Source organism: Chrysochloris asiatica, unplaced genomic scaffold (assembly GCF_000296735.1).
Source record: "Chrysochloris asiatica unplaced genomic scaffold, ChrAsi1.0 scaffold00116, whole genome shotgun sequence".
Taxonomy (NCBI): Eukaryota; Metazoa; Chordata; class Mammalia; order Afrosoricida; family Chrysochloridae; genus Chrysochloris; species Chrysochloris asiatica.
This window is the reverse complement of record NW_006408634.1, coordinates 4,417,406-4,432,568: the sequence shown is the minus strand read 5'-3', so window position 1 is coordinate 4,432,568 and position 15,163 is coordinate 4,417,406. Positions and strand designations below refer to the sequence as shown.

The following is a 15,163-nucleotide window of genomic DNA, read 5'->3' as shown; positions in this document are numbered from 1 at the left end:
CCCATAGGATTTCCTGCGATAAGAACCCATTTACATCTTGTTGCCCAGTCTCTCATGCCCCATAGGATTTCCTGCGATAAGAACCCGTTTATGTCTTGTTGCCCAGTCTCTCATGCCCCATAGGATTTCCTGCAATAAGAACCCGTTTATATCTTGTTGTCCAGTCTCTCAACAGTTGTGGACTCTGTCCAGCCATGTCCCATAAGGTTTCTCGTGATCAGAACCCATGACTACCTTGTAACCCACTCTCTTAACGTCCATCCTCACTCCTCGCACCTCCCTGCCATGTCTGATATGACTCTTTGTGAGAAAACATCTCCCTTTTCCCTCGCTAATGCCCTAGAAACCTCTGAGCTACCAAAAAGGCTTGGCAGTAATCCGAAAATCCCACCCTGCTTGTCTTGTATACGCCCCCTTTCATAGTTCTTACTCAGTGTTGCCTTGTCCCTAGGTGCAGTCCTTTGCGTGGACCTGCATCAAGCCATGCTGGAGTTTCCTCTCCGGGACCAGTGAGTATGAAATTCTATTTGTTCCCTGGCCTCCCTGCATGAGTCTCATGCCACACCCGATAGACCATGCAAGATGCTGCACATCCCCTTTGAGTCAAACTTCAGACATCTCTGTAGAATCTTCCAGATCCCTGCTCTCTCTATAATTTTAATAATGCCTTGGACAACCATGACACCAATTCCTGTCCCAACTTCTATGCTTAATACAGTCTGACCTGTTACAAACTCTACCTTTCATTCAGATTCTAGTGGACAACTCTGATTGGATACCAGATGGCTATGTACCAACTGGCTTTAGGTGTGAGTTCAGCCTAGGGTAGCTGGGAGTCGAGAGGAGGGCATGGATATATGATAAAACCAGGACACCGAGATGGGCCGTTGAGGTGTAGACAGGGGGATATGAGCGAGCATCTCTGACACACCTGGGACACCTGGCCAAACGTCATGAAGGACCATTACTTTGCTTAGTTATGCTAAGTGTAGGCAAGGTCCTGTAATGAACATTCATCATAAGCTATGTCTGTGGTGGTTGTTGTTGTTGTGAAGTGCCGTCGAGTCAGTTCCGACCCATAGCGACCCTGTACAGGGTTTCCGAGGGTGTAAATCTTTACGGGAGTAGAAAGCCTCTTTCTCCCACGGAGCGGCTGGTAGTTTGTGTGTGGGGGTCTAATCTACAAAAGAACTGTCAGGAGATGGACATCCTCTTCCCGCTTTACAGAGATGGAAACTGAGGCTGTAAACTGTGACAATCTTTTGTAATTTAAATTCAGGTCTGACCAACACCAGATTCCAAGCCATTCCTATTCCACATATTCATGCTTTTCTCACAATCACAAGTATCTTAGGTCAGGTTTATTACAGAAGAAAACCCAGTGAAACATATATGTGTATCTATATATTAAGGAGCTCTGGTGGCGTAGTGGTTGCTAATTGGACTGCAAACCCAAAGGTCAGCATTTTGAAACTACCAGCTGTTCCACGGGACAAAGATGAGGCTTTCTACTCCCATAAAGATTTACAGCCTCGGAAACCCTGTACAGGGTCACTATGAGTCGGAACCGACTCCACGGCACATAACCAACCAATGTATATAAAGAGAAGTTTATTATTTTGCAGTTGTGGAGTCCTAGGTCCCCATTAGAAGAGAAAGACTTCCTTCTGCATGCCCTTAAAGAAGCATCCCTTTAATTGATTGGCTGCTCATAGCCGCTTATCATAGAGTTAAGTCTGCCTGTATTAGGTTTCATCACCATGGGAATAAGCACATCCCAACTCTAAAGCTCAGGAAATCCTGGCCTAATCAAGTGACATAGAAACCTAACCACTGCAGTCCACCCTTGTCAACTCAAAACCTATAAACTATATGAATAATCTCTAAATATGCTCATTCATAATCCCCCTGTCTACACCTCAATGTCTACATCTCAGTGCCCTGTTTCTATCATAGATTCATGTCTCCCTCTCAGCTCCCAGCCACGCATGATCCCTTCCTAACACGATATAACTAAAACACAAACAACCGAAAATGTACTGGCCCCATTTACATCTTTTGTATGTGTGTGTGTGAATTGAGTGATCGTTTATATGGGAGAACATCAGCTTTACACTCATGCTAACATATTTTATTTCATTGCAATGATTACAATCCCCTCCATGCATCATCATTCAACAGCATTTGCTTCCATTCCCTCTGTGTTTTCTTTTTTTTTATGTTCACCGAAGTACTCAGGAATATATAATCATTCAAAAAGCCAAGGGGGACACCCTGCAAGCCAGCACACAGCCCCTCTCCCTCCCTGAGTCCAGAGTCCCCAGCCGCTCCATCTCTCCACGTCATCCTCCATGTCATCGTCTCTGCCTCAAGTTCTGGCGTCACTGCTTCTCTGGATAGGGTCCCACACTCCGCTCTTCTCCCTTGATGGTCCCAGGGTCCTCCACTCCTGGACTGCAAGATCAACCACTCCCCTCCTTTTGTTACAAAATGTCTACCTTTACATTGCCAACACTCACAGTTAGTCCTGATAGCAATTATTCACTATTGAACCCCATTTACATCTTATATATCACAAATAAACAAAGCAAAAGTATTTGATGCACACATACAAAACCAAACAAAAAATATATATTCATTCAAAAGTCCAAAGGACACATTCTGCAAGCCAGTCTTCTCTGCCTATAGGAACACAGCTTGATACAGTCCCTGGGCCTAGAGTCCACAGCTGCTCTGTCTTTCCACGTCACCGCCTCTGCCACCATCTCTGCTGCAGCTGCTTTTCCAGGAAGAGAAACTATGCTTCACTCATGCTCTCCTTTAATGATGGTCCTGGGATCGTCTGTTCCTGAAATGAAAAATAACTACTCCCTTCTTGTAGTTATACATCTACAATTACAGTTTTGACAATCACAATTAATCCTACTAACAATTACAATTGAAATTAAAAATCCAATCAGCATCATCCCTGACCCCTTTCATTAGACTCATCTGGAAAAGAGGAAAATTAGTCAATAGGGAATTCTCCCTTATCCCCTCATTCTGAAACTAAGCACACCCATAAACCATTGTAAGCTATTTCATGTCTTTATAGCCCCCATTTTTGATAGCCAATGTGTAAATTGTCCATCCCTGGACAGTGAATAAGGAAGACCATAGAATTGATGCTTTTGAGTTGTGGTGTTGGAGGAGAATATTGAAAGTTCCATGGGCTGCCAAAAGAACCAACAGATCCATTTTGGAAGAAATGCACCCAGAGTGCTCCTTGGAGGCCAAGATGGCCAAAGTTCGTCTCTCATACTTCGGACATGTTGTCAGGAGGGACCAGTCACTGGAGAAGGATATCATGTTTGCTAAGGTGGAGTTGTTGTTGTTGTTGTTATGTGCCGTGGAGTCGGTTCTGACTCAGAGCGACCCTGTACAGGGTTTTCGAGGCTGTAAATCTTTACGGGAGCAGAAAGCCTCATCTTTCTCCCATGGAACAGCTGGTAGTTTCGAACTGCTGACCTTGCGGTTCGCAGTCCAATTTGTAACCACTATGCTACCAGAGCTCCTTTGGTAAGGTGGAGAGTCAGAGAAAAAGAGGGAGACACCCAACGAGATGGATTGGCCAAGTGGCAGCATCGATGGACTCAAGCATGGCAACAATAGTGAGGCTGGCCCAGGATCAGGCAGTGTTTTGTTCTGCTGTGCACAGGGTCGCTATGAGTCAGTATTGACTCGATGACACCTAACAACAATCAACCCAGTGGAGTCCTGGTGTGGCGCTGTGGGTTAATGTGCCAGACTGCAAAGCCGATTGAACTGCAAGGTCGGTGGTTCAAGTTCACCAGCTGCTCCTCTGAAACCCTATACAGGGTCGCTATGGGTTGGAACTGACTCGACAGCACTTAACAACAACTTCAACCCAGTACACTGGGGAGACAAGCATGCTCCTTGATAGGAAGAATCTTCCATTCCTGTTGGAATTTTGAGCACTTTCATCCATAAGCAAAAGTCCAGTTCATCAGATTGTAGCAACTGACACTTGCTCAGAGTATCAACATCTTTATCTTCATCTGATCAGGTTCTGGGCAGTTCAACCTTAGCCATCCAAGCTAGATCAAATGGGTACCAGCTGCAAGTCTAGGAGTTCACACATACATCTCCGCACTTCAAATCAGCTGCCCCCCTTCACTCTCAGCCCTAGGCCCCTTTGGCTAGGTCAGGGCCCGTGGGCTCAGGTGTTCACACATGTCCCTAAACTTCTGACCAGCCAGGCTTCCTGCTTCTCTTATCTCAAGGTCAATGGGTGCCCTTAGAACACAAATGGGTGCCAAGAAAACATGTCCACACTCAGACTGGGTTTCATTGCTGCATTTCCCCCAATTCCACCCACACATATTCGAGCATAAGGCGAGCATAAGGCTCTGGTTCCCTTTAAATTTCAGTCGTAGTAGGGGATTTCCTCTGAAACGAAAAATGCCAAACTGTCTGCTTTTCTTTTGTGCTTGAATCTCTGGTTCTCCCAGCAGTCCTGTGTTGGTCTGCATGTCTTTTCAAATTCAAATGTCCCAACTCTGAAGGTTCTGGATGGGGCTCAGGAGTCCTCCTAAAGCCCCATATTCTGCAAAAGTTTAAAGCAAGAGGTCTATTTTTTCCAGGGAACTCCTCTTTTGGCAAATCCAATCTAGTATAGGCTGAAGGCGGGCTTACAAGTGTCTGTAATCATCACACTCACTATTCCTATCACACACATATGTTGTTGTTGTTGTTGTTGAGTGCCATCGAGTCGGGTCCAACCCATAGCGACCCTGTACAGGGTTTCCGAGGGTGTAAATCTTTACGGGAGTAGAAAGCCTCATCTTTCTCCCGCGGAGCGGCTGGTAGTTTCGAACCGCTGACCTTAAGGTTCGCAGTCCGATTCGTAACCACTACGCTACCAGAGCTCCTTTACAATAGTAGGCAGGAAAAACCAATATCTAAAAGGCAGTTAAAATCTTTAAAACACTCAAGTTCAGTCTTTTCCTCTACCTTGGACCAACCCTTTCCTATGCATATGGCCTCTGGCAGGGTGGATTTCAGTGGGCTTAGGCCTCAGATCATCCATCCTGAATCAGACCATGGAAGAGTGGTTGGAATGGAATCCTTCAACATTACAAACATTAATTTTTCAACTCAAACATTATTTTTTCCAATGATCAAGTTTTTTTTTTTTTTTTTTACAATAATGTCAGAGACCAGTTTTAGATTTATTGTTGTTGCTATTTTAAATGCTATCAAATTGGTTCTGACTCATAATGATCTTGTATAGGGTTTCAGAGGAAGGAGCAAATGGTGGGTTTGAACCACTGTCCTTGTGGTCAGCATTCTAATGCTTATCTTACATGAAGGGTTTACATTTTCTTTTCTGAATACACCTTTGTGGCTGTTGTAATTGAAGGATCATGAATTTGTTAGTCTTAGAAATCTGTTTTGTTTCTAAAGTTGGTGAATCAAGCTCATCAATTCATCAGCAAGAGCAGCTTTCCAATCCAACCAATGTCTTCTAACAAAGGCCAAATTTTCAGGCATGTGACTAGATATAATATTGCATTAAAGGTCCCCGTAATTCCTTTGTCTAAAGGGTTTGTCATAGATTAAATTGTGTACCCCGCGAAAATATGAGTCAGCTTGGCTCCACCATGACTCTCAATGGTTAGGCAGTTATGTGATGATCTCCCATGATATGATCTGATGTGATAACCAAATAAAAGAACTAAGGGTGGGGTTGTTGTTGTTAAGTGCTGTTGAGTCCATTCCGATTCACAGCGATCCTGTACAGGGTTTCTGAGGAGCACCTTTTGGTTAGTTGTACAGTGCTTACCCTACAGTGCCACAACAAGACTCCAAGGGTGGGATTTACCACCCTTAATCCCACCACAACTCAGATCCCATGGACAGGAGATCCCCAGGGTGTGGCATGTAACTTGTTTGATCTTACACAAGGTAAAAGAATGAGAAACAAGGACCTAGTGCCACCAAGGAAGATGAGTCGGGAGTGGAGGGCATCCTTTGGGCTGAGATCCCTGCGCTGTGAAGCTCTTAGATCCAGGGAAAGATTGATGCCAAGACACATGGACATCTCCAAGGAATGCTGGAGCTTCAAGGTTGAAAGGAGACAGAGATCTTTACCCCAGAGCACATACAAAGAGAAAGTTTCCCCCTGGAGCAAGCATTCTGAATTTTAGACTAAATTTTTTTTTTTAATTGTGAGAGAATACATATCTGTTCAACATCACTGAACTCTACATGTAGAAATTGAGTTGATGCATGTTTTGGTATGTATATTTTCACTTCCATACAAAAAGATAAAATAAAAAATTACTTCTGGATCTGAAAATACTCTGGGTAATTGTCAAAGAAATACAGAGACAAAAGATGTAGTTCAACAACACTTATTAGGGACCCGTTGTGTTCAAGAGGAAGATAAGGATCAGACAGCACCTTATCTAATAGACTAAATTAATATCCTGGGCGCTGTAATGCAAACATCAGAAATCTTTTGGGCGTTTGTACAAAAAAGGCCACAAGGTTGATCTCAAAGGCTGATACCATGCAGTCAAGACCCATGAATCTGCCCATGAACTAGAATGGAAGAAGCTGTAGTCTCCCAGCCGCTCATCAAAGTGCATGTTCAGCTTTTCATTGACTCTGGACACTCCTGCTTCCCCTCTCGTCCTCTCCTTGCCTCTCTTTGTCCCTTTTTGCCTCCTGTCTTTCTTATAACTTGTAGCCAAATTAAAATTCCTCTGGTGACCCTTAAATAATTCCTTCAAGAGCTGGCACCAGAAATCCTCTTACATAAGATGATATCGTTGATAAGCAGATTGCATTGGGAAAAGATTCAAATGGATTCAAATAGTCAAGGATCTGCTGTGTAAATTGCTCTACATTGTAAAAAAGCAGCAATCTGGGGGTGGGATGGCAGGAGGGTGATATGAAAGGATGACGGAGCAAAGAGAAGAGAAACAAACAAGTCTAAAGTTCAGTTGGAAGCTTTTGCAATTCTTTGTGTTGCTGAGCGGTGAATATCCCCAGCTTGCCAAGCTTTGGTAAAGTATGTGTGTAATTTTTCAGGATATGGAGGGAAATGACTGCATTCCACTCTGGATCAATTTCATTCAGAACAAGTACAAGCACCAGATAGTGTGTGAGCTGAATGGATTCAATTGAAGCAGAACTTAAGAGCCACAAGTGAAAACCCAGGCTTTTTACCCTAACTTTATGATTTAAGGGCTGGAGGCAATCTTATCTAGATCCCTGAGATCTAGGGCTCCAGATAAGACTGTCTCCATCCCTATCTCCTCAGGGAGAAAGGGGTTTTCAGTTGGTGTTGTTGCTATTAAGTGCCATGGAGTCCGTTCCAACTGATGGCAACCCTGTATAGGGTTTCTAAGGAGCAGCTGGTAGGATTGAACCACCAACCTTGTAGTTCTCAATCCATTGTTGATTCTAGAGTGTCACACCAGGTGTCTAGAGAACTGTTTTCCTCACTGACCAATACAAGCTGAGGACTTTCATGTTATGTCTTTTCACAGTCCTGTCACCTTGTCCCTAAGGTGACCCTAGAATGTATTGTCCACCATGGGACACTTTTGAGACGAGAAGTGGGTACAATTGGTCATTCTTCCAGCATAATAGGTCTCATTCAGGAATGTCTGTAGCCAAGTAGAGTCTCCTTATGCTCCTTAAAAGTGAGGATGAAGACACTTTGTCTCACATATTTTGAAGCATGACTTCAAGAGAAACTAATTGCTTGACATGGTGATCATGCTTGGAAGAGGGTCAGCAAAATGAAAAAAAAAGAGGGAGACGTAGAATTAGAGGAAGTGACACAATAGCTGCAACAGTGGGTTGAAGCAGCAATCATTCTGAGGCTGTAACAAACCTGGGCATCGTTTCATTCTGTTATTACGAAGAGTCAGCATGAGTCTGAACTGACTGGATGGTACTTAACAACAAACAACCTACCCTAGACTCAAGGAACTCTGGGAGCGTCGTGGTTATGAATCTGGCTGCTAATCTCCAGATCAGCTGTTCGAAACTACCAGCGGTTCTGCGGGGGAAAGATAGAGGCTTTCTGCTCCCGTCAAGATTTACAGCCTCAGAAACCCTAAGCAAGGTCACTATGGGTCGGAATCGACTCAACAGCACTTAACACAAGCAATCACCGAAAAAGACATCAGTAGTATCCTCATGCTTATTTCTCCCCCACCCCCAAGATCAAAGACATGAACACTGTTTCTTCTTGAGTGGATAACCCTAAGATAAGCGAGAAGTATTTGTGGGTTAGTCTAGCTCAAGGTGAGCAAGGTAGAGAAAGGCAGAGATTGAGCGTGTTAACACCTCTCACCCTCCTCCTCACACTGCCTGTAACTCAGCATTTGAAGAAGGTGAAGGGGAATGGGCAGTACTGTCCTTGGTCTGGCCTGAGTCCTCAGTCAGGGCTCTCTCCAGACTGGCGGGTAGGGAGTGGATCAGTCTCTCTCGGAAGTCCCGGCCCATGAAGACATAGAGCATTGGATTCAGGCAACTGTTGAAAAAGGCCAGAGCACTGGTCAATTTTACCATGACTGTAAAGTCATAGCTGTCAATCAGCAGTCCTTTTCCAATTCTGATGGTAGATATGAGCGCCACTAGCTGAAATGGGAACCAGCAGATAAAAAAAGCAGCTACGACGAAAGAGAGGACACGCAATGGACGGCTGGACTTAATCAGGTCTTGTTGGTAGATCTTGGCAGCGACAAGTCCGTAGCAGATAGCTACAGTGAACATGGGCATGCTGAAACCGATGATGAACCGGATGATCCCTCTGACCAGCAGCATGATAATGTTCACCCTCAACTTCTCTCGACGATCTTCAGCCCAGGGTGCAAAGTCCAAAGTGCAGACTGTCCCATAGGGAAGAGATATTGTAGTCACACGAATGATCATTGGCAAGGTGAAAAGCAAGGCGAGAATCCAGGGTCCAAGGATCACCTTCTTGGCCAGACCAACAGTGCGGTGGTTCTGGGCCCAGACTGGATGCAGGACACAAATACAGCGGTCCAGCGCAATGAGAGCGATGATAAAGACACTTCCAAACAGATTTATGTCCACCACAGTCATAATTAACTTGCATAGGAACCACCCAAAAGGCCATAGTTCTCCCATGGCCTGAGAGACAATGGAGAATGGCAGGGTGGCAGTGAAAGAGAAGTCAGCTAAGGCCAAGTTCAAGTAAGAGATGGTGGTGACTGTTCGTGTCATCCGAAAGCCAGCCACCCAGATCACAAGCCCATTGCCCAGGGTGCCGAGGACAAAGGTGACTCCCAGTATCACCAAACAGAAGATATCTAGGATGACATGGATGGAAGACTGAGGTTCGGTCACTCCAGACACATTCATGGGAAGAGAGAAATTGAACTCCATCGTCCACTCCTGAAATAGTTCAGTAATTAATGCTCATTTCTTGTTATGGCTTGAATACAGTTTCTCCATGCCCTCTGACCTCATTGACTAGCTGATATGGGAACCAGCAGATAAAAAAAAGCATTTATTGACTTTCCCACTCACACCTTTCTCTCTTTCCTCTACAACTACATTCCAGTCAGAAAATTCTCACCACTGCCCCTGTGCTTACTCACCATGGTGCGTACTCACACTTATAAATTGGCAAACAACTTTCTATCAGACCCTTGGGGCAAGATTGCATCTTGCAACATTTCCCCACAATTGTCAACATCAAAGCCACTTGCTTAACTAGAGAACATAACATCCTTGCCATCTAAGAGAAAAATATTGAGCAAAGAACATGTGGAGAAAACAGGTACTCCAAAAATATGTGTACACTGATGTTCATTGCCTCATTAGACTGATACATGCTACAATATAATTGCTCCTTGAAAACAGTATGCTAAATGAAAAGTCCAAGTACTATATCACGTCATATAATACTTGGACTAAATGAATCTATCATATAAATGAATATATCATATATATAATCATATCATACTTGGACTAAAGGAAAAATTCAAGTATTATATAGAATTATATAATACTCAGACTAAATGAATCTATCATACAAATGAATCTATCATATATGTAATCGTATCATACTTGGACTAAATGAAAAGTCCAAATGTTATATAGAATCATTCAACACTCGGACTAAATGAATCTATCATATAAATGAATCTATCATATATATAATCGTATCATACTTGGACTAAATGAAAAGTCCAAATGTTATATAGAATCATAGAATACTTGGTCTTTTCACTTAGCGTACTGTTTTCAAGGTACACTCATGATGTAGCATGAAAAGGACTTCTGGAATGACGCTGTAGGATAAGCTCTGGACTTGGAACCACAAGGTCAGCAGTCCAAACCCACCAGCTGCTCCTCGGCACTTAACAACAACAATAACTTATATAAAAGATACACGCTAGGCAAATTCAGAGAGATTCAAGTTAGACTAGAGGTTCCTAGGGGCTGTGGAGACTGGGAAATGGGCAGGTATTTCTTAAAGATTACAGAGTTTCTCTTTGGGATGATGTAAAAATTCCAGAACTCGATAGTGCTTAGGGTTGCACAATTATGTAAATATGCTTATCACTTAATTCTACACTTGAAAATGGTTAAGCTGATAATTTTATGTTATGTGCATTTTACCACAATCAAAAGGCAAAAAAATGTTTTAAATAAAAGGTCTGTGTTGTTAAGTGCCATCGAGTCAATTTCAACTCACAGCAACCCTGTACAGAGTTCCTAAGTAGCAGCTGGTGGGTTTGAACTGCCAACATTTTGATTTCATAGTCCAATGTTGATCCTACAGTGCCACACCAGGAGGCATGAGAAACCAAGAGGCATCTTTAATGGCTCAGTCAGAAAGACGCAGGCTCAGACTGTTATTCTCTGTCTGAGGACATTCCCATCCCACATTTCATGTTTCTCTTTTGTTGTTGTTAAGTACTGTTGAGTGGGTTTTGACTCATAGTGAACCCAGATAGGGTTTCTGAGGAGTGGCTGGTGAGTTTGAACTGCCGACCTTGCAGTTCAAAGTGACCTTGCAGCCCAGTGCTTATCCTACAGTGCCATATCATTGTGAGAGAGGAGACCTAATATTTGGTTAGTTTTGACAAACAGCTGCAAGGATCAGTGAGTGGTAATAGACAAGAAGTATTGCATCTTGTGAATTCTGTGCCACAGGACGCCCATCGTCATGGCCAGATGAACAGGATGCTCTTTGACCATTGGATGGGCTCAGCACTCTCAGGGATGAAGAAGAATATGTTGGTCCAAATATGTGTTGGTTACCTGTTTGGTTCTTTGGAACTTCTTAACTGTTTTACTTATAGTATCTCATTTCGTTGATTGATATATCTATAAAACAAACATTTCCAGTTTTCATAAGACGACACTGAGATGCAAGGCAGTCATGTTTTCTACTCATGGTCGCTTGCTTCAATACTAGGAGGTAGAGCAAAGATTTCAACCAACTTTCTCTCATTTCACATTTCCAATGACTGGGGCAGTTGTAGGAACCCTGGTTGTGCTGCAGGTTAAGCACTGGAAGGCTAACCCACCAATCCCTCTGAGGCTCTTTGCTTCTGTCAAGATTTACAGCCTCAGAAACCCTCTACGGGGTCACTAGGAGTCCGAATCAATTCAATGGCAGTGGGTCTTTTAGGGGGTAGTTACAACATACATTTTGGCAGCCCCAAAGCATCTGTCTACTTCTTCCTATCAACAGAATTCCCTGAAAATAGGGTAACTATATATCCCAATCCAAGACAGATATCACAGGCAGTTTAAGTCAACCATGGGATTCTCCTGGTCCTTGGCAGTGATTGGTTTAGGAGTGGACCTGTGATTAAGTTATGATCAGTAGATAAGAGGAAATCATCTGGGATACTTCCAGGAACAAAGCCTTGATCTTGAAATGGACACACATTTTTATGACTCTGAACAGAACCATCACAATCCAATAGAGACCCTAATCGCCAGAACTGCCACTATGCTCCTCAAATTCTGAATCAGATTGCCTGGAATGTTTGTTTAATGCTCATAGTTTTGAAACATAAATTCAGACCTGCTGGAATCATAACCTTTGGTGGGAATCCAGGACTCTGAATTTTTATAATCACCCCAAGTGATTTTTATGGTCAATGAAGTGTAAGAACCATCTGCTCTAGAATTCTAGAGAAAATACATCTGGTCTGTGCTTGGAGTCATTCCTTTCTCCCATTTAAACTTCAGAATCATTTGTGATAACGAGTATTACTCCCCACTTTCAGGTGACAATACCAAGACCTAGGAGACTCAAATTCTGTCTAGTATCACACACTTCCAGTTGGGGCACAGAGATTTACACCCATCCAATTAGGGCTCTAAAGATAGTGGTCTTTTCATTCTAACCATCTTTGTACATGTCTTCCTAAGACTTGAGCTGTTCTTGAGACTTATACTGTTCTTTCTCCAACATTCATCATTCTAAGAGATGTTGCAGCCAATCAGGGAAAGAGTTCTGGATGGTCAATTGGACAAATCATGGCTTTATTCCCACCTCTGATATCTACTAGGGATGTGTTGGTGAAGTCTCTGTCAGCTTCAGTTTCCTTATCTGCAGAATTAAGGTGATTTTGTGGTGAAGGTTATTGAGGGATGAGAATTAAGTAAGATTATGTATGGCAAGCATGTGCCAATCTCTTGCCAAGAGTTTTTCTTCTCTTCTAGCCATTACAACCAAGTCAAACCAAACCTACTGCCATGGAATCAATTCCAACTTATAGTGAGCCACCATAGAATTTCTGAGACTGTAAATCTTTACAAGAGCAGCCAACCTCATCTCTCTCTTAGCGTTCTATCTGGCAGACAGAAGTACACCAGGAAGAAGTAGACATGTGTTCCAGAGCTGCCAACAACATTTGTTACAATTAACCTCTAAATGACTAACTGCCATCAAGTCAATTCTGACTCATATCGACCCTATGTAGGGTTTCTGAGGCTATAAATCTATGGAGGCAGAAAGTCATAGAGTGACTGGTAGAAAAGCATTCCAGTGCTTATCCTATAGGCCTGACAGCGCTCCTACAATTACCCTGGGGGGGGGGGGGTGGTTGAGCATCTTTAAATGCTTATAATAAGGACGAAATGGGTTAATACTGGAAAGCGTGAACCAGTATTTGACACATTCTACTCTAGGAATTTTGTTTAATTAGGCCTATTTAGTCGATGAGGTAACTGAGACGACATTTAAGTTAATTGCTTCAAGTCACCCAAATGATAAGGAATGAAGCTAGAGCTTGCGTTCATTCTATGAAATTCCAGTGAAGTCTTCTTGCTGTCTCTATTTTGCTGCATGTACATTCAAGTTAACTACGACAGCAGTCACTTGCGATACGTTACTTTTGGGCACTTGAAATGATGGATGGCAAGACTTACCTGCAGTTCCTCCGAAACCCTATACAGGGTCACTATGAGTCGGAACCGACTCGACGGCACTTAACAATCACAACAACAAAGAATAAAATATTCATCAGATTTCAAAGGTTTAGTATGAAAAGAAGAATGTGAGATGGCTCTTTAATAGTTTTTATATTGATTACATGTCAAAATAATACTTTCATTATATAGAGTTCAGTAGAAATTAAGTCAAATTAGAATGAATTTCACCTCTTCTTAATTTTTAAGTGCCTTGTTGTTGTTGTTGTTGTTGTCAAGTATCATTGAGTTGGTTCCAACTCATATCAACCCTGTATAGGGTTTCTGAGGAGCGGCTGGTGTGTTTGAACTGTTGACCTTGATTAAGTGCCTAATAAATTATTGTTTTAAGGAGCCCTGAGGCACAGTGAAGAAAGATATGACCATCTGTTTCTACAAATATTTACAGCGTTTGTTTATGAGTAAGGAGTCCTGGTGTGGCGCTGTGGGTTAATGCGCCAAACTGCAAAGCCATTTGAACTTCAAGGTCGGCAGGTCAAGCTCACCAGCTGCTCCTTAGAAACCCTATACAGGGTCACTGTGGGTTGGAACTGACTCAACGGCACTTAACAACAACAACAATTTATGAGTAAACTATTTAAAATTGCATATGTGACTTGCATTTCTATTGAACTGCAATGTTCTACAATCTGAGAAACTAGTTGAAAATGTCTCCCCACCGCCCATCCAACTATTGAAGCGCATCAAGGACTATCTGTCCTCCAGAATCACTAAGGCAACTATTTGAAAAGGTTGATGTAACAAATAAAGAAGAGTCTGCGGTAACAGGAGAAGACAAGAAAGGAAAGGCTGTGTGATTTTGAGTCCACCATGGCTCAAAGGTGAAGGAGGAAACCTGTGATCTGCAATTAACACAGATCATTGAGGCTACCGCTGATCAAGCTCCTTTGACTTAGCAGTCACTGTGCCATATTCTCACCTTGTTTGCTTCTGATCTCACCAAGCTCAGTGTTGGCTAAGCATACCATTACCATATGACAGAAGAAAGTGTGACTTTGAGAAGGGATGTGATCCTTGGGTAGCTAGAGCTGAGTTCTGCTGACAGGCTCCATGCTACATCCAAGACTACTCTCGTCATGTGGAGACAGTTCTGTTCTGGAAGGCTACAACTTCCCTGCTACATCCATTTTCCCATGATCCATCATCATTCATCTGACCCTCCTGTTCTCTCTTCAGGACTCCAAGCCTCTTCTCCCACTCCCTTCACAGTGGATGCCTTTGCCTTCTACTTCTCCAAGTATTCTCTCCTGCCTGATGCTGTACCATTGTTCTCTGCTCTCCCTCTATTTCTAAGAAAGACATATCCCTGTCCAAGAGTGACCCAAACCAATTCCTTTACTTGTGCTCCAAATCTCATCCTCCTCACTTTATCAAGAACTATCCAATTTCATGTATACCCTCTCTCTTTTACTGCATCAATGTTTTCTATTTCCATCAGCATACCACTATGCTCTAGAATCTCTATTCATTAAAGAAAAAAAAAGTATCTTTTGACTACTACACATCATTCTTCAGTTTCCAACCAATTCTTTTAGCTGTCTTTCATATCACAGCAAAGCATCCTGAAACAGATGTGTGTGGTTGCTGTATTCCTTAGCTCATATTTCTCTACAACTCATTCCAAAGAGTCTTCTGTCTTTACAACTCTACTGAGTGT

At 42.8% G+C, this 15,163-nt stretch overlaps 1 protein-coding gene across 1 annotated transcript; it reads right to left on the bottom strand.

The window, feature by feature from the left end:
* Nucleotides 1-8,382: 8,382 nt before the first annotated feature.
* Nucleotides 8,383-9,432, bottom strand: FPR1 (formyl peptide receptor 1). The gene has a single exon (XM_006868125.1). It carries the CDS (start codon nt 9,430-9,432, stop codon nt 8,383-8,385), a length of 1,050 nt encoding a protein of 349 aa, XP_006868187.1.
* Nucleotides 9,433-15,163: the final 5,731 nt, after the last annotated feature.

Excerpts from the sequence above, each read along its gene's own strand:
- FPR1 (XM_006868125.1), bottom strand. The coding sequence starts at position 9,432 with ATGGAGTTCAATTTCTCTCTTCCCATGAATGTGTCTGGAGTGACCGAA.